General features: G+C 38.1%; 1 protein-coding gene across 5 annotated transcripts in view; it reads left to right on the top strand.

Moving 5' to 3' along the window:
• FRMD3 (FERM domain containing 3) overlaps positions 1 to 18,929 on the top strand; it is a 148,083-nt gene extending 129,154 nt beyond the window's left edge. For all 5 annotated transcript variants that reach the window (XM_062019435.1, XM_062019434.1, XM_062019437.1 and 2 more), the window contains 2 exons: positions 2,055 to 2,176; positions 15,275 to 18,929. In XM_062019435.1, the coding sequence (XP_061875419.1) occupies positions 2,055 to 2,176; positions 15,275 to 15,870 (718 nt within the window). In that variant the 3' untranslated portion in view covers positions 15,871 to 18,929. The remainder of the gene's footprint in view (positions 1 to 2,054; positions 2,177 to 15,274) is intronic.
• Positions 18,930 to 19,385: the final 456 nt, after the last annotated feature.

The raw sequence follows: 19,385 nt of genomic DNA, 5'->3' as shown, positions 1-19,385 counted from the left end.
TGTACATAAAGAAACAAAACAAAAGGCAAATAAGTTTATAGAGTAATGTCATATGGATTTAACACCCATAAATAATAATGGATATTGTTTATGATTCAATTTTTTTAAATGCATGCATTTACAATATTATGATAGCTCCAAGTTCAATTTCTTAGAAAGAATGAGAAGCTGAATGATTTCAAATGCTCTTCTAGTGAAGGTTTTAAATGGGAGACAGAGGTAGAAAACGTGCTTCTAAATAGCACATATAAGCAAAAAGCATGGAAGATTTTAAGCTAAAAAAGAAGAAAAATGTAGAAAAAAATTACTACGTGAAAGAGTATTTGGGAATGGGAAATCGTAGGTTTTCAGATGCAAAACATTTAGAAGAGGTGATTGAAAATCTAGTGAGTGTGTGTGTGCGCATGTGCGTCTGCATGTGCGTGTGTGTGTGTGACCCCATTTTTCTCTGCCTGTCCCTCCTCCCTCAAAGTCAGCTCAGTGGTAACATGGCTGTATTGAGAAAGAAACACGCAGTTTTGCCTGTATTATGTTTGGACATTACAGTTAAAGCCCAAAAGACCAAAAATCTGTTGGAGTGTGTAGTCGTGCAGTGTTAATGTAGTTGCAAATTCTTCTTACAGGTACACACCGAATGACTGAATATTTTGTTTCCAGGCCATACCTGATGGAGGGAATCTTTGTAAATAAGATGTAGATGGAGTAGGAGCCTTATGTGTGCTTCCAGGCACAACTCCTGTTTTGGGAGTTGCTTGATGGCTCTTTTCAGCAAGCACAAAGACCCAGAGGGTGCATAATAAGCCTGTCGAGGTACCATTGGGTTGGAGTGATTGTATTTACAATAATCCTGCGTGATAAACTTCTTTGGATAGTGAATATTTAAACAAAATAATTATTAGAGATTGCTCACAGAATGCAAATGAGAACACACGTATCTTTGGGCATATGTTAATGAACGAGAAATTAGGGAAATTGAGCAGGAAAGCTTGTTTATTCCCACAGAATATTGAATGACATGTAATGTGATTTAGAGTAGGACACTTGTATGCTGATTGTATCAAAACTATCAGCAACACACAGTCCCTTCTTTACACTTGCAGTAGTTGGTTTGTTCAGGTTGTTTATTGATGTGGAATTCTAAGTTGAGTCTTTGTGCAAACTTGAAATGCATTTTGTGAAATTTCAGTGCTGTACCAGTGTACCATTTGAAGTCACGTAGAGTCGACATCCTTTTCACCTGCACTCTTGTCAAAAATAAATATTTTTTAAGGTAGTGGCTCGGATTTATTGCAGGACTCTTGCTTTGGGCATGTAGCGTTTAAGTCATAACATTCATATATAATATATATAACGTATATAACATATCATAACATTCTAAAGAGCCATTTTATATCCTCAGTAATATGATTTTAGGCTAATGAACCCCATGACTGAAGCAAATTAACAGCATTCCTCAGTCTTTCCAGAGAAAGTTCAACATTGGCTACCAGGAAAGCCTGTTAGAGCCAAGTGAGACAAGAAAGAAAACCAACCTGGGCACCTGGAGGAATGATGTAGAGGCAGTGTCTGGGGTGCATGTGAATGAGAGCTCTGTGTATCTGTTAACTGAAGGGATACAGTTGTTTCTGCTTTAGTCTTTAGTCTGCAGTGCTGAAACCATAACAAATCCTTTACTCGGTACTGGAGGCAATGGAACAACACCAGGATAATTATTTATATCCTCTGTATCTCCCCGTTTCTTGAAGCCAAATACTGACGTGCACCATGCAGTGTGAAAATGTGCAATATACTGAAATCCAGCACCAGATGAAAAAGAGGTAAACTATGTAAAGGGAAGTAAAGCAACACAAAGGCTTCTTTAATACTTTAGATGTTGAAAGGTCTATCGATGCTGAGTGCAACATAATATGGCTGTAAGCAGCATTCAGCATGAGAACTTGTTATGGTAGCTCAAGGTCTAGTGCACTTTATGCAAAACAATTCTGAGATGAGATGTATTGGACCACAGTTGTTTCCTTATGCATAAACTGATCTTCTTTTCTCTGTTCTTTTAGAGCCAACATTACACAGAGTCGCAGCTCTCCCTCCTTGAACAAGCAACTCATAATCAATATGGAACCTCTACAGCCCCTCCTTCCTTCTCCCTCTGAGGAGGAAGAGGTTCCTTTTGATGAAGGTGAGTCACTTACCCGATTCTTGCTAAACACTACCAGTATTTATTATAAAACATGTGGAAAAGATGTCTGTTACAGACTCAGGAATATGGGAAAAATCTAGTTATTTCCATTAGGAGTACACACTTCTCTGCTCATACTGAGAAATAATCACTAGCTCAAGGAACTGTGCACAAGCCTCATGGGAGATACCTTGTGAGGAAGGTTACTGCTGTTAAGCTTTCTGTTTCAAAAATATTTTTTCAGGTTGCCAGGTGAAAGGAACTTAACAGGTAATACATAATCTCAACAGAGCACCATTTGACTAAACAGTAACCACAGTTACTCAGGTAGTTAAAACTGGCAGTTTATTACTAGGTATGTTGCTTTTCTTCCCTTTATATTTCTTTCTTTCTGTTCTAATGTTAGGAAAAAAACCTCTCTGAGTTACAAGATATTAATGTTGTTTTTACAAAGTGATAAAAACTTCTTTTAAGTTGCTCAGGTTTCATAAATGAGTTATTTTCGTGATGACACTGACTTCTACCTTTAGAGTAAGTAAAGTGAAAATAACGTGCTTCATTCATTCGTTCATTTGATTGATCTCTTACCCCATTTTAGAAAACAGAAAATTGATGGCACAGACTTATTCTAAATTCTTCCTATTTAAAGTCCACGTTCCTCATTTTTTCTTCACCAGAGAGTTATATATCTTTTAGCTGTCCTCACTGATCTTCTAAGATTTTTTTTACTTACAAAATTGTTTGCCTGTGTACCTGACTCATGTACAGAGAGCTCTTATCCTATTTTTGTGTGTCACTCAAGTATAAGAAATACAGCATAAATTGGTGTGAATTATGTTTTTATAATGTGTGAGTCTTCATTGCGTCAGGCAGGCTTGTATGGTAATGAGCACATACCAGCTACTATCAATCTAGTTGTCTGTATGTACGAGTTCTTGTCTTGTCTGTGTAAACTTTGGTTTCAGAGCACAGGCATATGGATCTTTTGTGGGTAAAGTTTTGTCAACAACACATAAAAAATTGGCCACTTGTAAATAATAGTATAAATAAATATGAAAAATATGCTTGTAAAAGACGAAATAATCTTAAGTTCTCATGTTCACATTTTACACTTGTACAGCAAGAGCACTGCAACAGGTACTCGAGTCCACTTTTTTTCCTGTTACATTTACCTTTATTAAAAAAAAAAATAAACTTGTTTTAGTGCCAAATGTTTCCCTGGGTAGAACTAACAGGTTATCAACGTTTGTATTTTAAAAATTATGCTTGCTGTAAATGAGATACTCTTTGTCTTAATACATCATACAGAATCACAAAACATCTTGTGTCATGTAACATCAAACAGCTTTTCCCCACGAAATCAGCAGCAATACTCATGTTAGCTGATTGTACTTGGGGTAATGGTGTGTGTATATGGTAATAAAAATTGTGATATGTAGAGTTAATCAGATTTCATAGTGCCTTTTCTAAATAACATGATGGTTCTATTTTTAGATTTCTGTGGTCTGCAGTGGTAATTTCTTATAATATTCCATTAAACTTTGTAGAGGCCAAACATCCTTGGGTCAGGTTGTAGCTAATGGAATTTTCTACTAGTTTTTTTAAGATTCTTCACTTCGACATTGCTGTTTTGTTTATGGAATAAAGTCTGATCATCTTGAATTTCTCCTGCTACTGTGACTTTATCTTGCAAGTTTTCTGGCAGTCTCCCAAAGAGCCTTCTGCCCTCAGGAGAGCTTAATGTCATGTCTACGTTCAACAACTACTTTGTTCAATAAATTACTTTGGATTTACAGTCCTTTGCCCATGTAATTGAACTCTACATGGTCTGAAAAGAACATTTTTGTAAGGAAACCTTTAGCTTCAAGGTAACAATACCTAATGCTAACAACAATTATCTCTGTCAGCTTTCCTTTGTATTTAATTTGTAAATTCTCAGTTTTTCTGCTGTTTACCACACCATGTGTCTACAAAATCGGATCACTACTTTTGTTAAAAACTAAACAATGTTGCCCCATTACCATAAAAATATACCTCTAAAATCTGAAGACAAGTGATTTACTTCCTTTTCACCAATAGGTTAAAATTGTTATACCTGAGTAGAAACTTCTTATTCACTGTTTTCACTGTCTGGGGAAGGATACTAGTTTTAAAGAGTGCTTTATTAGTTTCATTTTTCTACCTTTGAGAGGACATTGGGTTTGCTTTTGTAAACCATACCTTCTGATTTTAAGAGAAGTTACATAGCTATCTTATTGGTTTGGTCTCCTTTGTAGTGGGGCATGAATGCTAAAGGTCTCTGTCACAGTTCCCACCAGTCACTAGCCTTTCAGCTGTGTAATATCTAGAGCAGCAATTTAGGAAGGAGGATAGTGACAATAGCTGCAAAACCAATTAGTTACTGAGAGGAGACCCATCACCTTGCTGGCTGTCTTCTCCACACTGAGTTACGCACAACTTCTGCAGGAGAGAACTGGACTCCTTGTCTGGAAAATCTGTGCTGAAAAACATCTTCCAACAATTACATAGGCCCTGTAGCTAGAGTCGGTTCATGCAAAGTCTTCTTTCAAGAGACAGAGGCTATTACCTTATTTGCTGAGAGTTAGTAATAGAGAGAGAGTTGCAACTCAGCTGCAAGATTTCCACATAAATCTCCCTCAGTTTTGTAGACATGGTTTGTGGGCAGTGACTTCAAATGTTCCAGTCATTTCTTTTTTGTGTGATCATAGTCACATGAAACATATATGATACATGTTTATTCATTGACATAAATGTACTCCTGTTGTAAATCATTCACAGCTTTTTGCATGTGTCCTGGATTAGCCCTTTCTTTGTGCATTGAACATGTTAGACATGGTGGTGCTGTAAGAATTGGTGCTTCCTAGTTTTTGTAGCTGTGTACACAGTGAAGATTTGACACTTTTTAGTGAGGTGTTAATTATCCTCTTTTGGCTGCTACAGCAGTTATGAGAACAAAGATGAGAAAAACAAGCAGAATCTTACTTTTGGACTCAATGATCTTAAAAGTCTCTTCCAGCCAAAACTATTCTAGGATTTTAAGTGATTTTGTTTCTGATGTGGAGACGAAATGGAGACGGAAAGTGAAGGAACATTTGATTTTTCCTCAAAACCACAAGGAAGTGCTTGCAGAGAGGAAAGGAAAAGAGGAGTGTTTACCCTGCATGGGGAAGGAGTAAAAACAAGCCTGCTGGATATTCATAGTGCATGAGCCAGGTGGGTAAAGGGGGTATGATAAAGAGGCTTTCAAAAAGCTCCATTGAAGAAGGTGTCTTTCATGAGAGAAATCACTTGTTGTAAAATACATATTTGCAGGATTCTCTCCCCTGCCCCCTTCTTTCCTACATATTCTCATGCACGTCATTGATTTTATGGTGCAAAGGGAACAGGGAGGTCACCTAATGAAGACTTGGATGGCACAACATGTCAGAAACATTGAGGGTAAATTTTCCGGGAAGGGAGAGACTATTTCCCCTCCAGTTTGCTCTTTCCAGTTTCTATCCTCTCTGTGGTTTCAGTGGACCTAGTAAGAGCTCCTTTCCTGCTAGGTCAGTGTGAGGTTGTGCATGTGATTGATTCCAGCTTCCAGCTGGACCAAGTTATCAGCAGCCAGCACATGTGCGTCATGCCTTTTTTAGGAGCCTGTGTATCTCTGCTGGATGGGAAAGTGCCCAGCTTTCTGAAACAACACTTCTTTCTGTCAGCTATGAATGTGTTCAGTAGTTGTCCACAAATGGGAACTGTAGCACATATGCAAAAAGAGACATTTTTTCCAAACTTGGGAATTTTCTCCTCTTGTTTATACACAGGCAGGTCAGGCAGGTCAGTTTTGTTATACACAGGCAGATCAGTTTTGATTCTAGGCTTGAAAGCATTTTTGTCTCATTGATTTGTCTTGTGACTAAGGTTGGTAGCCATAGTGTAGAATTTTTGCTTTTGCATCTATACATTTTCCACAAATAGTTTCCAGACAGTGGTGGAGAACTGACATCAGTGTCCAAATTGAAGCCTTTAGAAAAATAATGGCCACAGTGTCCTTTTGTTCTCTGAAAAACAGACCCTAAATGCTGGCCTTTTGTTTCCCTGTGCTGTGTTTTGATGCCTTGGATATTTTTATGCTTGTGTGTGTGGTTCAGCTGTTATGCTAGCAACTGCTAACTGAGATGGATGCTGTGAAAGTTTGTATTGTACATTATGAGGCATTTGGAAATGTTTAAAAATAACCCTTCGTTCTGTTCCCTACTGGGATATTTTAGTTGGCTATGTTAGAACCTTGTCACTTGATTCATTGAGACTGACTTGTGTTAGTCTCTTAAAACTCAGTGGGAACTCAATAAAAGGTCAAAGCTGTTATGGGTTAGAGCCTTTACAGGACTTTGAGAAGAGGAATTAATAATCAAAATGGTGAAATGTCTTGTAAAAATCCAAACCAAAAGAAGCATTCATTTGCGGATGGTTAACCACTGCAACAAGGAAGTGTGCATTCGATTGCTGCGGCATGGCTCCAAGATCACAGCCAGAAGGGCTGGTAAATTTACATTTCTTTTTCTCAAACTCCCCCCACCCCATAGTTTTTTATGCTAATAGAGGCCTCTTGGAAAGGAACTAGGTTGTGAACGACATCGTTACATCAAGTAAAACAGTGAATAAGGACAAATTACTGACAGGACCAGAGTTGTAAAAGGGGAATGAATGAGACAAAACTTAAGTGGCATTTGTTGTAATATGTAAATTGTGGGTTTATTTCTTAACTGCTAAAAAATGATTGACCAGAATCCAAGTTTTCTTGGACCGAGGGGAAGCAATACTTTGCAACTGTGATAATTTCTGACAAAACTAAGTAATCCTTAAATTAGCAGGTAGGTTGGAAGCAGATTTTGAATGTCAGCTGAATAGAGGACAGAGTTCAGAGCTTTACTGCAACTGAGTTGAATTGTCAGATTGTACCTTTGTTGGTTTTAATTTTTGACATACTGAATAGTTTAATAAGGGGAGTAATAGTACTGGGGAGGTGGGAGTGGAGCAAGGAGTATGATTTGTATCTCTTGTTCACTATGCATAACAAGAGTGCAACCCAAGGAACAAAAAGTGTTCAATACAAACAAAAATGGATCTGAGGGGTTTTTTTCCTATTTTTATACCAAATCCCTTTTCCACCGATGAATTGGCTGCTCTATCAATCAATATTTCCTTAATGTAGTAAGACATTTCAAAATTATTTTCTGTATGCTTTCTGTAGTACTGTTTACTTTTGCTATTTTTGCATATTGCAGATTGGCAGATTTCAGTTTCTCTCCACCTATCTAAAATTGTGCCTTTATATTGAATCTGTGTTTCAGAAATGAGAATTTTGTAAAAATTAACTGAGAATGTTTTGAAAAGACCAGAGTATTCTCATACTTTGGGCATTTGAAAATCAGAAAACAGTAAGTGCAGCATATGTGGGAGAACTTGCTTCTTGCAGTTATTTATCTCTGAGTAGTGACAGCTCCTGGCTACCTTTGCTTCATGAATTCATTCCACAGGAAACTATAATGTTTACGAGTCCTCACCCGGCTGCTTTGATTCAAAATGGATAGAAAAATCAAAAAAGCATTAGCATTTACATGCACTTTGTATTCTTACACCTCAGGTTAAATTCTGGCTCCAAACAGATACAAGCCATCTTGCTGGTTTAATGTGCCACCAATCTAGCAACAGGCTTTTGCATTGGAGCCATACTGGTTCTTAAAAAACTTGATTTTGCAGTACTGTTTATATGATGTTACTCCTTTTGGCATAGACTTGCGTAACACCTGTATATCAGCATATAAAACCTGTGTATCAGTATAGGAAGCCTATGGACTGGGATCACCGTGTGAAAAACTCACAGCAGGGGACTTAACTCCTTGGGAAAACCTTGTTGTGATTATGACCACTTCAGAACAGTGCTGACTCACGCAGGGAGGATTCACCCAAGCTGAACATGAATGCTGAAATCTCCCACTTGTTCTTTTCTTGGATGCTAAGCTTTCATATTAGTGCCCAGCTCTTTTCAGCCTTGCACTCTTTGTCCTGATGCTGGACACTGAGTTACTGCAGTTCTCCCAGCTCCACCCTTTTCACTGAGCTGCTAACAGGTATGTCTTGCCTCCTTGGTGTTCCCATGATACAGAGTTATCTCTCCCTGGTACTGCCCTCAGCCTTTTCACTGCTTAGTTGTCATTCTGGAAGGGGGTCAGCACTGCTGGCATGGGTGACTTCCAGGGCACACGGAAGTTGGAGACTGGCACCCCAGAATGCCTACTGTGCTGTGTGCTCTGTTTTACTTCTGTCTCTGAGCTTTGGGTGCTCTTTGAAGCATGGGAAGAGCAGGGCAGTGGTCTCCAGTGGCTGCTCTAGCTGTGACATTAGCTGAATGCTGTGGCACACAATGCAGTTGGGAGGCGAGTTGTAACACCACAGAGTTGCAGTGCTTGCAACTAGTTTAAGGTGGCAACTGTGACAGGGCTTTGCTTCCTTCCAAAAGCTGCTGTAAGGCTAAAGCAAATGGGAATGTCCAGCAGGAACACCAGGTCACTGCCTAAAAAAGATTTAGTATAGTCATTGATTTATTCTCATTGCAAAGCTAGAACAGGTGTTCTTCTGTGGGCACAGGATGTGAGTGAAGTACAGAATCTATGGCCTCCTACTTCTGAGGACTGAACATCTGGCTGCAATACCGTCCTCCTTTGATATAGATCCTGTGTAGGGGAATATTTGGGTTCAGTACAATTCTAGTTTGTTTCCCTTTCCTACATTTTCATCCGTGCACGTTGCTCATGTGTGAAAGCTATGCTCTAAAAGGTCATTCTATTTATAGTACAAATAAATTTTATCCACATTGAAAATAAACAAAGGAATATACAGTGTTTCTAGAGGATGTAGTTAAAAGGATGGGAAGGAATTCTAATTGCAGCCTAGCTGGACTTGTATATCTATGTGAATTACTCCCAGCACTGCTCTTTCTGGACCTTGTCTAATTTTTCAGTTCTCTGTTTAAGGAAATCTTCACACTTGTTCCTTTCTCCACTATATGTTGCCTTTACAGATGTGTAATTGTGTTTGCATGTCTGGTAAGTAAAGCTGTGTGCAATATGTCTGGCCAGCAGACAATGTGTGAACTGAAATTTTTAATAAGCAGATGATACATTATCCTGCAGTGCTGTATTTCCAGCAACTGCACCTTCTTAAGAATGATGGAACTAGGACTGTCCTTCATTCTGCTAAGCCTCAGCTGTTGGTTTTGGCTCCTTTAGAAACACTAGCAGCTGAGAACATTTGTGTCAGACCTCTTGCACGTTCATGTTAGCAGCAGATGACCACTGTAAGCTCATGTTTTATTCAGCTATTCTTGTTCCTATCTACTGTAACAACTTAGAGATTTGGAGCAATCCCCAATACTCAGGGAAATACTGAGTTTTGGCTAGCATAATAAGATCTCTTTGGCTCTGTAAAATTGGTCCAATTGCCAGAAAAGTGTAGCAAATTTTTGCTGTAGTTATGTAAGAAATCAATTTGAGCTTTTTCACTTGATATTCCAGTAATATGTAGTAAGAGATTCTGAGCTATGGAATGTAAATCACCAGCAAAAATATAAAATGAAGAATGGAACAAGTTCTTTTAAAATGTAATTTAACACTTGAGTCAGTCTTTTAAATCAAAACACAATATAAATTTTAACTGTTACTAAAGAAACAATAGGCTTTTCAAAATCTAGCTATACAACTTATACAAAGTTATACCCATATAAAGGTAGTAGCAAAATAATTATTCCCTATGAATAGGAGCAAAGGATTAGCAGCAATGTTGTAGAGTAATTGAAGGATACTGGCTTTGGGCTTGCTTTAGCTTTCATATTTTCTTTTCCCATTGGAAGACTTTGAGGATTCTTTGTTCTTTTGGGCTGTTTTTCTTCCTACACATAACTGACTCTCTTGAAGGCTATCCAAAAAGTTAATAACCTGAAGAACCTGCTTCTTTCTTAAATTTACGTCGCTGCGATATTTATTGTACTGTAGAACAATTTTGAATTTTGGTGCTTTAATGTGATATTCTTATACCTGCATAAGCACTGTAAATGATATATGCTATAATGAGGTTACACTTATGCCCTTTGACACCACCAAAATCTGAGTGGTCTAATGTACTTACCCATATATTGGAACATGCTGTGGGCTTGTATTGGCCATGGTTAGTAGCTAGTTGTTTCCTCAGTCCTTAACCTGAGAAGTGTTCTGGTGTTATGGGAAATAAAATGAAGTGAAAAGAACAGCTTTATACATTTAATTTTGAAAATATCAAGTGAGCTTGTAACAGCAGCGGTTAATACCCGTTCTAAATTTTCAGATTTTTATATTGAAACATTATTTGTTTGCACCTGTATTTGGCTGATGTAAAAGGTTACTTTTATTAAGTGTGTTTAAGCAACACCTAGAACAGGTGAAAATTCTTGTTATCTGCTCAAACTGAACAGTGGACTGTAAAGTTGATATGTGTTTCAGAACTGTGACACATTCCAATTTTAATACAACCCCTTCAGAGGACACTGATCTGAAAATGTTCCTCTGCTACCTTCTATCTATTAACCTGTAGTTAACAACAAAGTCAGAGGTTTGCTAGTTATTTGAGAAAAATACTGTTTGAATGAAAGTTAATATGATCTTTCTTGTTTATGTTCACTATCTATGTTATGCATGCTGGAATTTACTCTGGGTAAGGAGAGAAGGCTCACAAATCATAAATTGGGGTGACCTTTCTTTGCAGTAGCTGCAGCTGTCCTCTATGATGAGAAACATGATGAAGATATATTACTGACCTTGCATCTAAGCAGGTATAGAGAGGCCTATGGCCAGGATTCTCAAATCTAGGAGGTTAAAATTAGGTCCTTTATTAAGCTGCCAAAGTGCCTTAACTTAGTACTTGTGTATCTAACTATATGTGTAGATGTACAAAAATTTCGGCTTTTAGGTTTTAAGGGAACACGAGTCAAATGACTGAAAATATGGTTGATCATTTGGCATCACCAGCTATTGCAATATGCTCAGGAAAGAGATGCTCCCAAATCTGTTTTCATCTCTTAATACTCATATACTGTTGTGTCTAGTTTCAATCAATTTGTATTCACCTCCTGATGACTATGGCAAATACATTTGTTACTGCAAGGACTGGTGTAGAAAACACACATTTCATGCTAAAATGTGATAATTTCTAAAATGGCTGTGGTAGGACAGAGTGGTTGAGGTAAAGAATTATTAGCTAGGTACTCAGATTAAGCTGATGAGGAGATATCTGCATTTTCTTTATTGCGGACAAGATTTCATTTCAGCTCTACAGATCTGTTGGCTAGTGGCTGGTGAAAGGAGCACCTAACCTCTCTGTCCCTGGTCATATATGTAGTGTGCTCATGAAAACATCTGACAAGCCAGTTCAGGAAGAAAAAACATCAGAGAACTAAACTAGGAAGTAAATAGGCTTATTTAAGCCTTGGTTAGCTTTACAAGCTGACTTTCTGAGGAATTACATGAGAGGAAGTAGAAATGGTATTTTTGGTTGATTTAGCCAGAATTTGAGACCTCTCTTGGAGAGGTTTTCCTGTGGTTTTTCCTGCCTGGAATAAGAAAAAGACAACAGATTACAGGGAAAGAGATCTGTCTTAAAAGGGAAATAAGATTTAGTAGCCAACATGCTCTACCAAAGGGTGGGATGCTTCCTGAGACTGGTTTTCTGCCATAAAGATGTTTTTTGTAGTAAAAATAACATGGCAAATAAAAAGGAGATTCAGAAAGTTTTCTTGTCGGGTGAGGAGCAAGCTTGATATAAATGGGTTTAAAGTGGAGATTTTCTGAAATTTCTTGTATCTTTTAGAAATTATTTGCAACATCTTGTATATTTTATGTTGCATTTATTGGCATTTCATCCCAACTAGTATTAAGTTCAGCCTAATTTTGAAGTTAATGGATATTAACAAGTCATCACTGTCCCAGTTTTTGGGAAGTCTATCAACTGGGCAAACTTAGGAAGTATCTTACTTACCATTTTTATTATCCAGAGAACATACTAACAGAGCTGCAGAGGTCTCATGAAGGATGTCATGGTAACTGTCAGGCACTCTGGCATACAAGAGGGCACTATGATAAAGATATGAAAAAAAGATTTCTATGAGGAAGTGTCAAAACAAGCATTAAGATTCTAGGTGTAGCAGCCCCACCTCACAAAGTATTAATCTGCTTGTTTAATTTCATTTGCAAAGTTTTGACACATTAACTTTGTATTGGCAGATTTTTCTGCAAATACTGAGTATTTTGGACTCTGATACAAATGTGATTGTGTGCCTGTGTCTGGTGCAGGGTAGATCTACCACTGAGTGAGCAGGTCTACCACCTGAGTACTGACAAATCTGTTAACAGTTATGAAACTGGGATTTTTATGGCTATGTCTTGTCCTGAAAATGGTAGTCACAGTCAACAAGAATTCACCAAGGGGAAATCCGGTTTGACCAAACTGATAGCCTTCTACAAGGGCATAAGCAGCTGACTGGATGAGGGGAGAGCAGTGGATATCATCTACCTTGACTTCAGAAAGGCTTTTGACACTGTCTCCCATAACATCCTCACCAGAAAGCTCAGACAGTGTGGCCTGCATGAGTGGACAGTGAGATGGATCAAGAGCTGGCTGAATGACAGAGCCCAGAGGAATCGAGTTGGAGGCCTGTGGCCAGTGGAGTTCCACAGGGATGGGTTCTCCAGGGATAGCAGAGAAGAACCTCATGAGGTTCAACAAGGGCAAGTGCAGAGTCCTGCATCTGGAGATGAACAACCCCATGCACCAGTACAGGCTGGGTATTGACCTGCTGGAGAGCAGCTCTGCAGAGAGACACTTGGGAGTCCTGATAATAAACTAACCATGAGCCATCAATGTGCTCTCATGGCCAAGAAGGTCAATGGCATCCTGGGATGCATCAAGAAGAGTGTGGCCAGCAGGTCCAGGGAAGTTCTGCTCCCCCTCTACTCTGCCCTGATGAGGCCTCATCTGGAGTCCTGTGTCCAGTTCTGGGCTCCCCAGCTCAAGAGGGACAGAGAACTTCCAGAGAGAACCCAGCATAGGGCCACCAAGATGCTCAGGGGACTGGAGCATCTTTCACATGAGGAAAGGCTGCGGGAACTGGGACTGTTTAGTCTAGAAACGAAGAGACTGAAGGGGAATCTTATTAACATTTACAAATATCTAGATGGTGGGTGTCAGGAGGTTGGGACATCCCCTTTTTTCTGTTGTAGGTAGCAACAGGACAAGGGGTAATGGGATGAAACTGGAACACAAAAAGTTCCACTTAAACATAAGAAAAAACTATTTAACTGTTCAGGTGAGGGAGCAGTGGCACAGGCTGCCCAAGGAGGCTGTGCAGTCTCCTTCCTTGGAGGTCTTCAAGACCCACCTGGACATGTTCCTATGTGACCTGATCTAAGGGGACTTGCTTCTGCAGGGTGGTTAAACTGAATGATCTCTAAAAGTCCCTTCTAACCCCTACCATTCTATGATTCTGTGATTCTATGATATAAAAGGAAAAAAAAAATCAAAGGTAAAGATTGCAAGACCCAGAAAAAAAAAGCAAAATTTATAATAGTGAGAATGTCTGAGGTAAGTACTGCCAGCTTCGCTGAAATATATTTGTGCCTACTGTTAATTTAGTGATCAGTAGCCAGCGGTGTGTCAATATTCTTTTACTATCTAGTCAAATAGAAGTTGGTTTCAGAAACAACTTAGTAGTGGAGATGTCCTGCTTTTCTGTTTGTTTTTCTGTAACAATTCCTCTCCTCAATGAAACAGGAACAAATATTTGATGTTGGCAGTTCGCTATATTTGCAGACATCTTTCACTGAAATGTAAGAATTGGGCTAATTTGAATTTTAAATAGTACTTTGACATGAATTTCTTAAGTTACTTGTTGGCCAAGTCATGTAACCTTGTATTGGTTTTGCCTGTTGTGTCCTTGCCTGTATATTGCATTTGGATTGTCATCAGCAAAGAATGGAGAGATGCTTAACATCACAAAATGAGAAATACTAAGTGTTTTTAGGAGTTTCTGGTGCACAAGATCCTATGTTTGGTTTGTTCCTTTTGCATATAGATGGCATATGATGATGGTAATGAGTGTTGGACATGGGACAAATTTAAAACTGTTTTCCCATCACTTTGTCTGAAGTTTGTGTCCAACTCTCTTCCCTTCCTTTCCACTCCTGTAGCTGACAACTGTCAGCAGTCACTGCAGTGCTGCAAAACAGACTTTTTTTGTCAGACTTATTTCTGTTAGTGTTAGACTGGAAAAAAAAGCACATAAGTTTTGAGAGGAGAGAGCTTGGGTAGAAAGTGGGGTGACAAGGAACAAGCATTCCATTAAGACAAAGACACTTTTGTGAGGGGGAGAGAGAAAAATAAAAAAAAGGGGAGAAAAGATACTGCAATTACGAAGAGTAGAAAGATGATTGGAAGAAAACAAACATGAGGAGAGGGAGCTTTTTTAGGAGATGAGGCATTTTCATTCTCTTCTTTAACCTTTCTACTGTTGCTGTGGATTTACCACTATAATGTTGGTTTTTTTTTTAATGTCATGCTCTATTAAAAGTTCACAACCTCAGCCATTATCTTATAACTTTCTCCTCATTCATTTCAAAGAAATAAAGGTGAATTTGGGGTTTTGATTTTGTTGCTGTTGTTGTTATGATCAAATAGCACCAATTCACATATGTACTAGGTATTCATTTTTATCGGAAGTCTGATTGCCAGTAGAAAATGAGCTGTTCTGATTTTTGTTTCACAACTATTATTAGTGATGGCTTCATTAGACAGTGTTTAGCATGGGTGTCCTGCAGTGTTATTGCTCTCCTCTGAAGCTTTTTAAAAAGCTTTTCCATGTTCTTCCTAATTGTGTATGGTCTGGTTTTAGTATGCAAAATGGTTGCAGAATCTTCCTTTCGATTTCTATTATATTTTTTTGGAAGGCTGAGTTTTACCACCAGGAAGGAAGGAATTTAGAATCCACTATTTTAATCTCTGTTGTTTCAGGTATCCAACTGCCAAAGGAAGATGAGATTTCAGTGCCTGTGACTTCAAGCTCCCCAGTTAAGGCAACTGGGGAGAATGTCAACCTTGCCACTGAACAGGAAGAGAAGATGAAAGAGGAACCTCTAACCATCTCAGAACTGGTATACAATCCTAGTGCCAGCTTGCTGCCTACCCCCGTTGATGATGAGATTGACATGCTCTTTGATACTTGTCCAAGAGTAGAGAATGAGAAAGAAGATATAGATTCATTTGAGGAACTGGAGGCAGATGAAAATGCATTTCTAATTGCAGAGGAGGAAGAACTGAAAGAAGCTCGGAGAGCGCTTAGGTGGAGCTATGACTTTCTAATGGGCAACATTGAGGTGAATGCTTTTGTGAAAAGTTTCTCGAGACTTCTCTTTGTAGGCCTTGGACTGTTGTTTTTTGTGTTCCCTCTTCTCCTTGTTCTCTTGGAGTCGGATCTTCAAATCTCATTTCTCCATGAAATTCGTCAGACGCCAGAATTTCAGCAGTTTCATATTGAATATTACTGCCCCCTTAGGCAGTGGGTGGCTTGCAAAGTAAACTTCATCCGTGACATGCTGGGCAGCTTTTAAAATTTAAAAAAATGCGATACAACTAAGGGCTATATTCAAAATTTCAGTTAGTGCCAGATTTCCATATTCCTCCTTGGGGCCACCAGCCTGAAGATGTCTTCATTACATGGGAATCTCATTAATATTTACAAGTATCTACATGGTGAGTGTCAGGAGGCTGGGGCATCCCTTTTTTCTATTGAGTCTAGCAACAGGACAAGGGGTAATGGGATGAAGCTGGAACACAAAAAGTTCCATTTAAACATAAGAAAAACTATTTCACTGTGAGGATGAGGGAGCCCTGGCACAGGCTGCCCAGGGAGGGTGTGGAATCTCTTTCCTTGGAGGTCCCTTCCAAACCCTATGAATCTATGATTCTTTACAGGCTCTTCAGATTCTTAAGTTCCCTTTACATACTTAAATTACATCTTTAGTTACAGGCTTTTACAATCACCTTTCAATAACCAAAAAGAAACTTTAATTGCATTTCAGACTTCCTGATCATCTATTGTAAGACGGTCACAGTAAGTTTCATTGTCCTTAAATTTTCAATCCATGATACTAAATCCAATGAAACCGAAAGAAAAAAAATTTTGAATATACTCCTTAGTGCAGCAATCTCTTCTAACCAATGCCTATACAAGCAGTGTTTATGCTGGGTTTTTGTTTTTCTGTTTGTTTTTCTGTTTGTTTGATTTTCTACAGTTTTATGTGTTTAAAATATTTTGGTAAATTTTTAGGAAAAGTCAACTTCTGATGTTATTTAAATGTACAAAATGATAAAAAATAGTGCACAAAGGCATGTAGGGTGTTTTTAGTGTTTTAGCAATTATGTGTTTTTAAACTATTGGCTGGAGAACGAATGAGTTTAATACAGCTCTGTACAGAGGGACTATGGTTTGTGAAATACATAGAAAGTTCACTCAAGTTCAGTTGGCACTGCCTGGGGAAGGTAAAAGGACACCAAGTGTGGAGAAGAATTTCCGAAAGGCACATTGTGGAGTTTGGGGAAGTGAGCAGAACTGAAAGTAATGAACCTTCCTCTTACCTGTCAGGTCACTTTGTCTGTGCTGTAGAAAGTATGTTTTGGAAGAGAGCGAGTCTTCAGTCTAAATGTAGATTATTGTACATAACATAGAAGAAGATACTAGTAAGTATCAAAAGAAAAAAAAAAGAAAAAAGAAAACAACAAAAAACAGTCAAAACTCTAGCTAAATTGTTAGGTGAGTGACCTACTTTTAAACATGATAGAGAAGAAAAATTTATTCCTTTTAAAAGCAAAGCATTAGGCTGTACAGTTGACATAAAAGTATTCTAACTCACAGTTAAAGGCTTAAACACTTTAAGAGATGCATCTTCATCCTTGATGCCCGTTATTACTAATCTCTAAGACAACATATTTTCTGTGCATACTAATGTACTTCCTTTCATCAATAGCAGCATACTTACCCTCTTTCCCTGTTACTATGAGATCAGTTACATGACCTAATGCTGTTTCATGTAACATGGATTTGTGTATCTAAAGGTATTCCAGTATAGCTTAGAGAATACACTAAGTAAAGTCTTTTCAATGCTGAGACTATTTGAAGGCCCTCAAATATACCACAGGTGTTGTATTAAGAGGAGAAAAGTTTTGTTCTTTTTTCCCTTCCCTGATCTTAGTGCAGATATATTTTGTATTTGAACTAAGAACCTGTGATTTTGGCCTCAGAGTCTTTCTCCTGCTTAGAGATTTATGAGTTGGAGATGTATTAGAGGCTGTTTTATCAGTTGTGCATTTAACACATTGTAACCACATCTCTAGCTCTTACTGGATAAATTCCTTTTGTTTTGCCATCAGAATCAGTTTTGCTGTTTTCTCATGTAAGCTTTTGAAAATATCTAGTTTGACAATGACAATTTCCTTAGAGAATTTCTCCTTCCCTTCTAATCTTCTCCAGTTTTTAAAGGATAAAACAATTACAGGGCTTAGGAGTTCGTTTTCTCTGTTGAAAACTTTCACATGTCTATTAATTTCCCAGACAACAAAGGCTAAATTAGAAAATTGCCTTTTTTCTCTTGTCTTTCTTTGTCCTTGCCACTCTGTTCCTCAGAAGAATCACTGTTCATTAGTTAGTTAACCTGGTGTGTTTCTTCTTCGGTTACGTGCAGCTAAGTGATCCTTTCCCATAAGTCAATAATCATTGAATCTAATAGAAATTGAGAGTGAACTGAAGTGAACTGAAGCAGATATTTGGCCTTAACAGGAAATCGTTCATTTGGACTGTTTCTAAACAAAGGTGTCAGAAAAGGTGTTTGGAGTGGTGATGCTGTGAGACCTCGCATCCAGCTGGACTGTGGAGACATGGTTCCATACGTGCTCCTATGGAATTATGATAATTATTTATTAAAAAAAAAATCCTATGCTCTAAAATATGGTCTTGTCCCTGTAAATTACAGCACTCCAGAAGCAGGACTATTGTTATGCTTGATTTAACTCTATCAGAAAATAGCTGAGTTGCGTGAGAACGTAATCTCAGAAAATATGCAGTGCACTGAGGTTTTATGTAGGGTTAAACGCAAGCATGGGTGTGCACACATGCCTGGCTTTACTAACCATGTGTGTATATTCAGGCCTGGCCTTTTAAAATTCTTCCCTTCCTTCCTGATATTCTCTGCTCTGTCAAAGTAATTTTACTGAAAGTCATGAGAATACTATAACTTAAAGACCAAGACCACCTAATACACACAGAAGGATATGGTTGGGCATATTCAGGGAAAGGAGCAGTCTAGAATTTTATTGCTGAGGATGAAAGACTTGGATTATGGAGCATCTATAAGTACAGTATTGTGTATTTCTGTCTGTGCTTGGATTATATTGTAAAATGTTACGTACTTGAAATCTATTTTGTGGTTTGTCTAACACTTATAAACACAACTCTGGGATGAATTAAAAATGGTTTTATTTCATGGAGACTAAGGGGAAAATATACCTGTAACTTGAGCCTTATCTTTGTACAGTGAATTTCACATTTCTATATGTCAACATCCTGATTGTTTTGTATGTTGATATGATGGCAGGAATCCCTAATAAAAATACACTGGAGAAAAGCTTTCTGCTGTTATGATATTTCTTATGCTGAAAGATGTTTTGTAAATAATAGCTTTTGTTGAGAAGTAGTCAATGCACAATACAATACAGATTTCTTAAGGCTCTTACAATTTATTTTTACATACATTTTGATTTTGTATTCGTCATTTGGAGAGGCAATAAGAAAGTGTTTTAAAATGTTATTAACACAGCTTCAGATGCACTAACCAAGAGCTTAATGGTTAGCCAAGTTACCATGTAAGAGTTAGTCACAGTCTTAAATTTGTCCACAAATAAAATTACTGCACACAGAATACATATTGAGAAGTCAGGTCCTGTACTGTATCAAAAGTGCCAAAATCTAAATGGACTCTCTGGCAGTTCAGAAATGTAACAGGCCAAGACTGTGTAGTACAGGTACACCTACTTATTCAGAAAAACAATGTAGGTTACAATGCTGCCTTCA

This window comes from Colius striatus, chromosome Z (genome assembly GCF_028858725.1).
Source record: "Colius striatus isolate bColStr4 chromosome Z, bColStr4.1.hap1, whole genome shotgun sequence".
Classification (NCBI taxonomy): Eukaryota; Metazoa; Chordata; class Aves; order Coliiformes; family Coliidae; genus Colius; species Colius striatus.
Note: the sequence above shows the minus strand (reverse complement) of the source record. Positions and strands in the feature narration are given on the sequence as shown.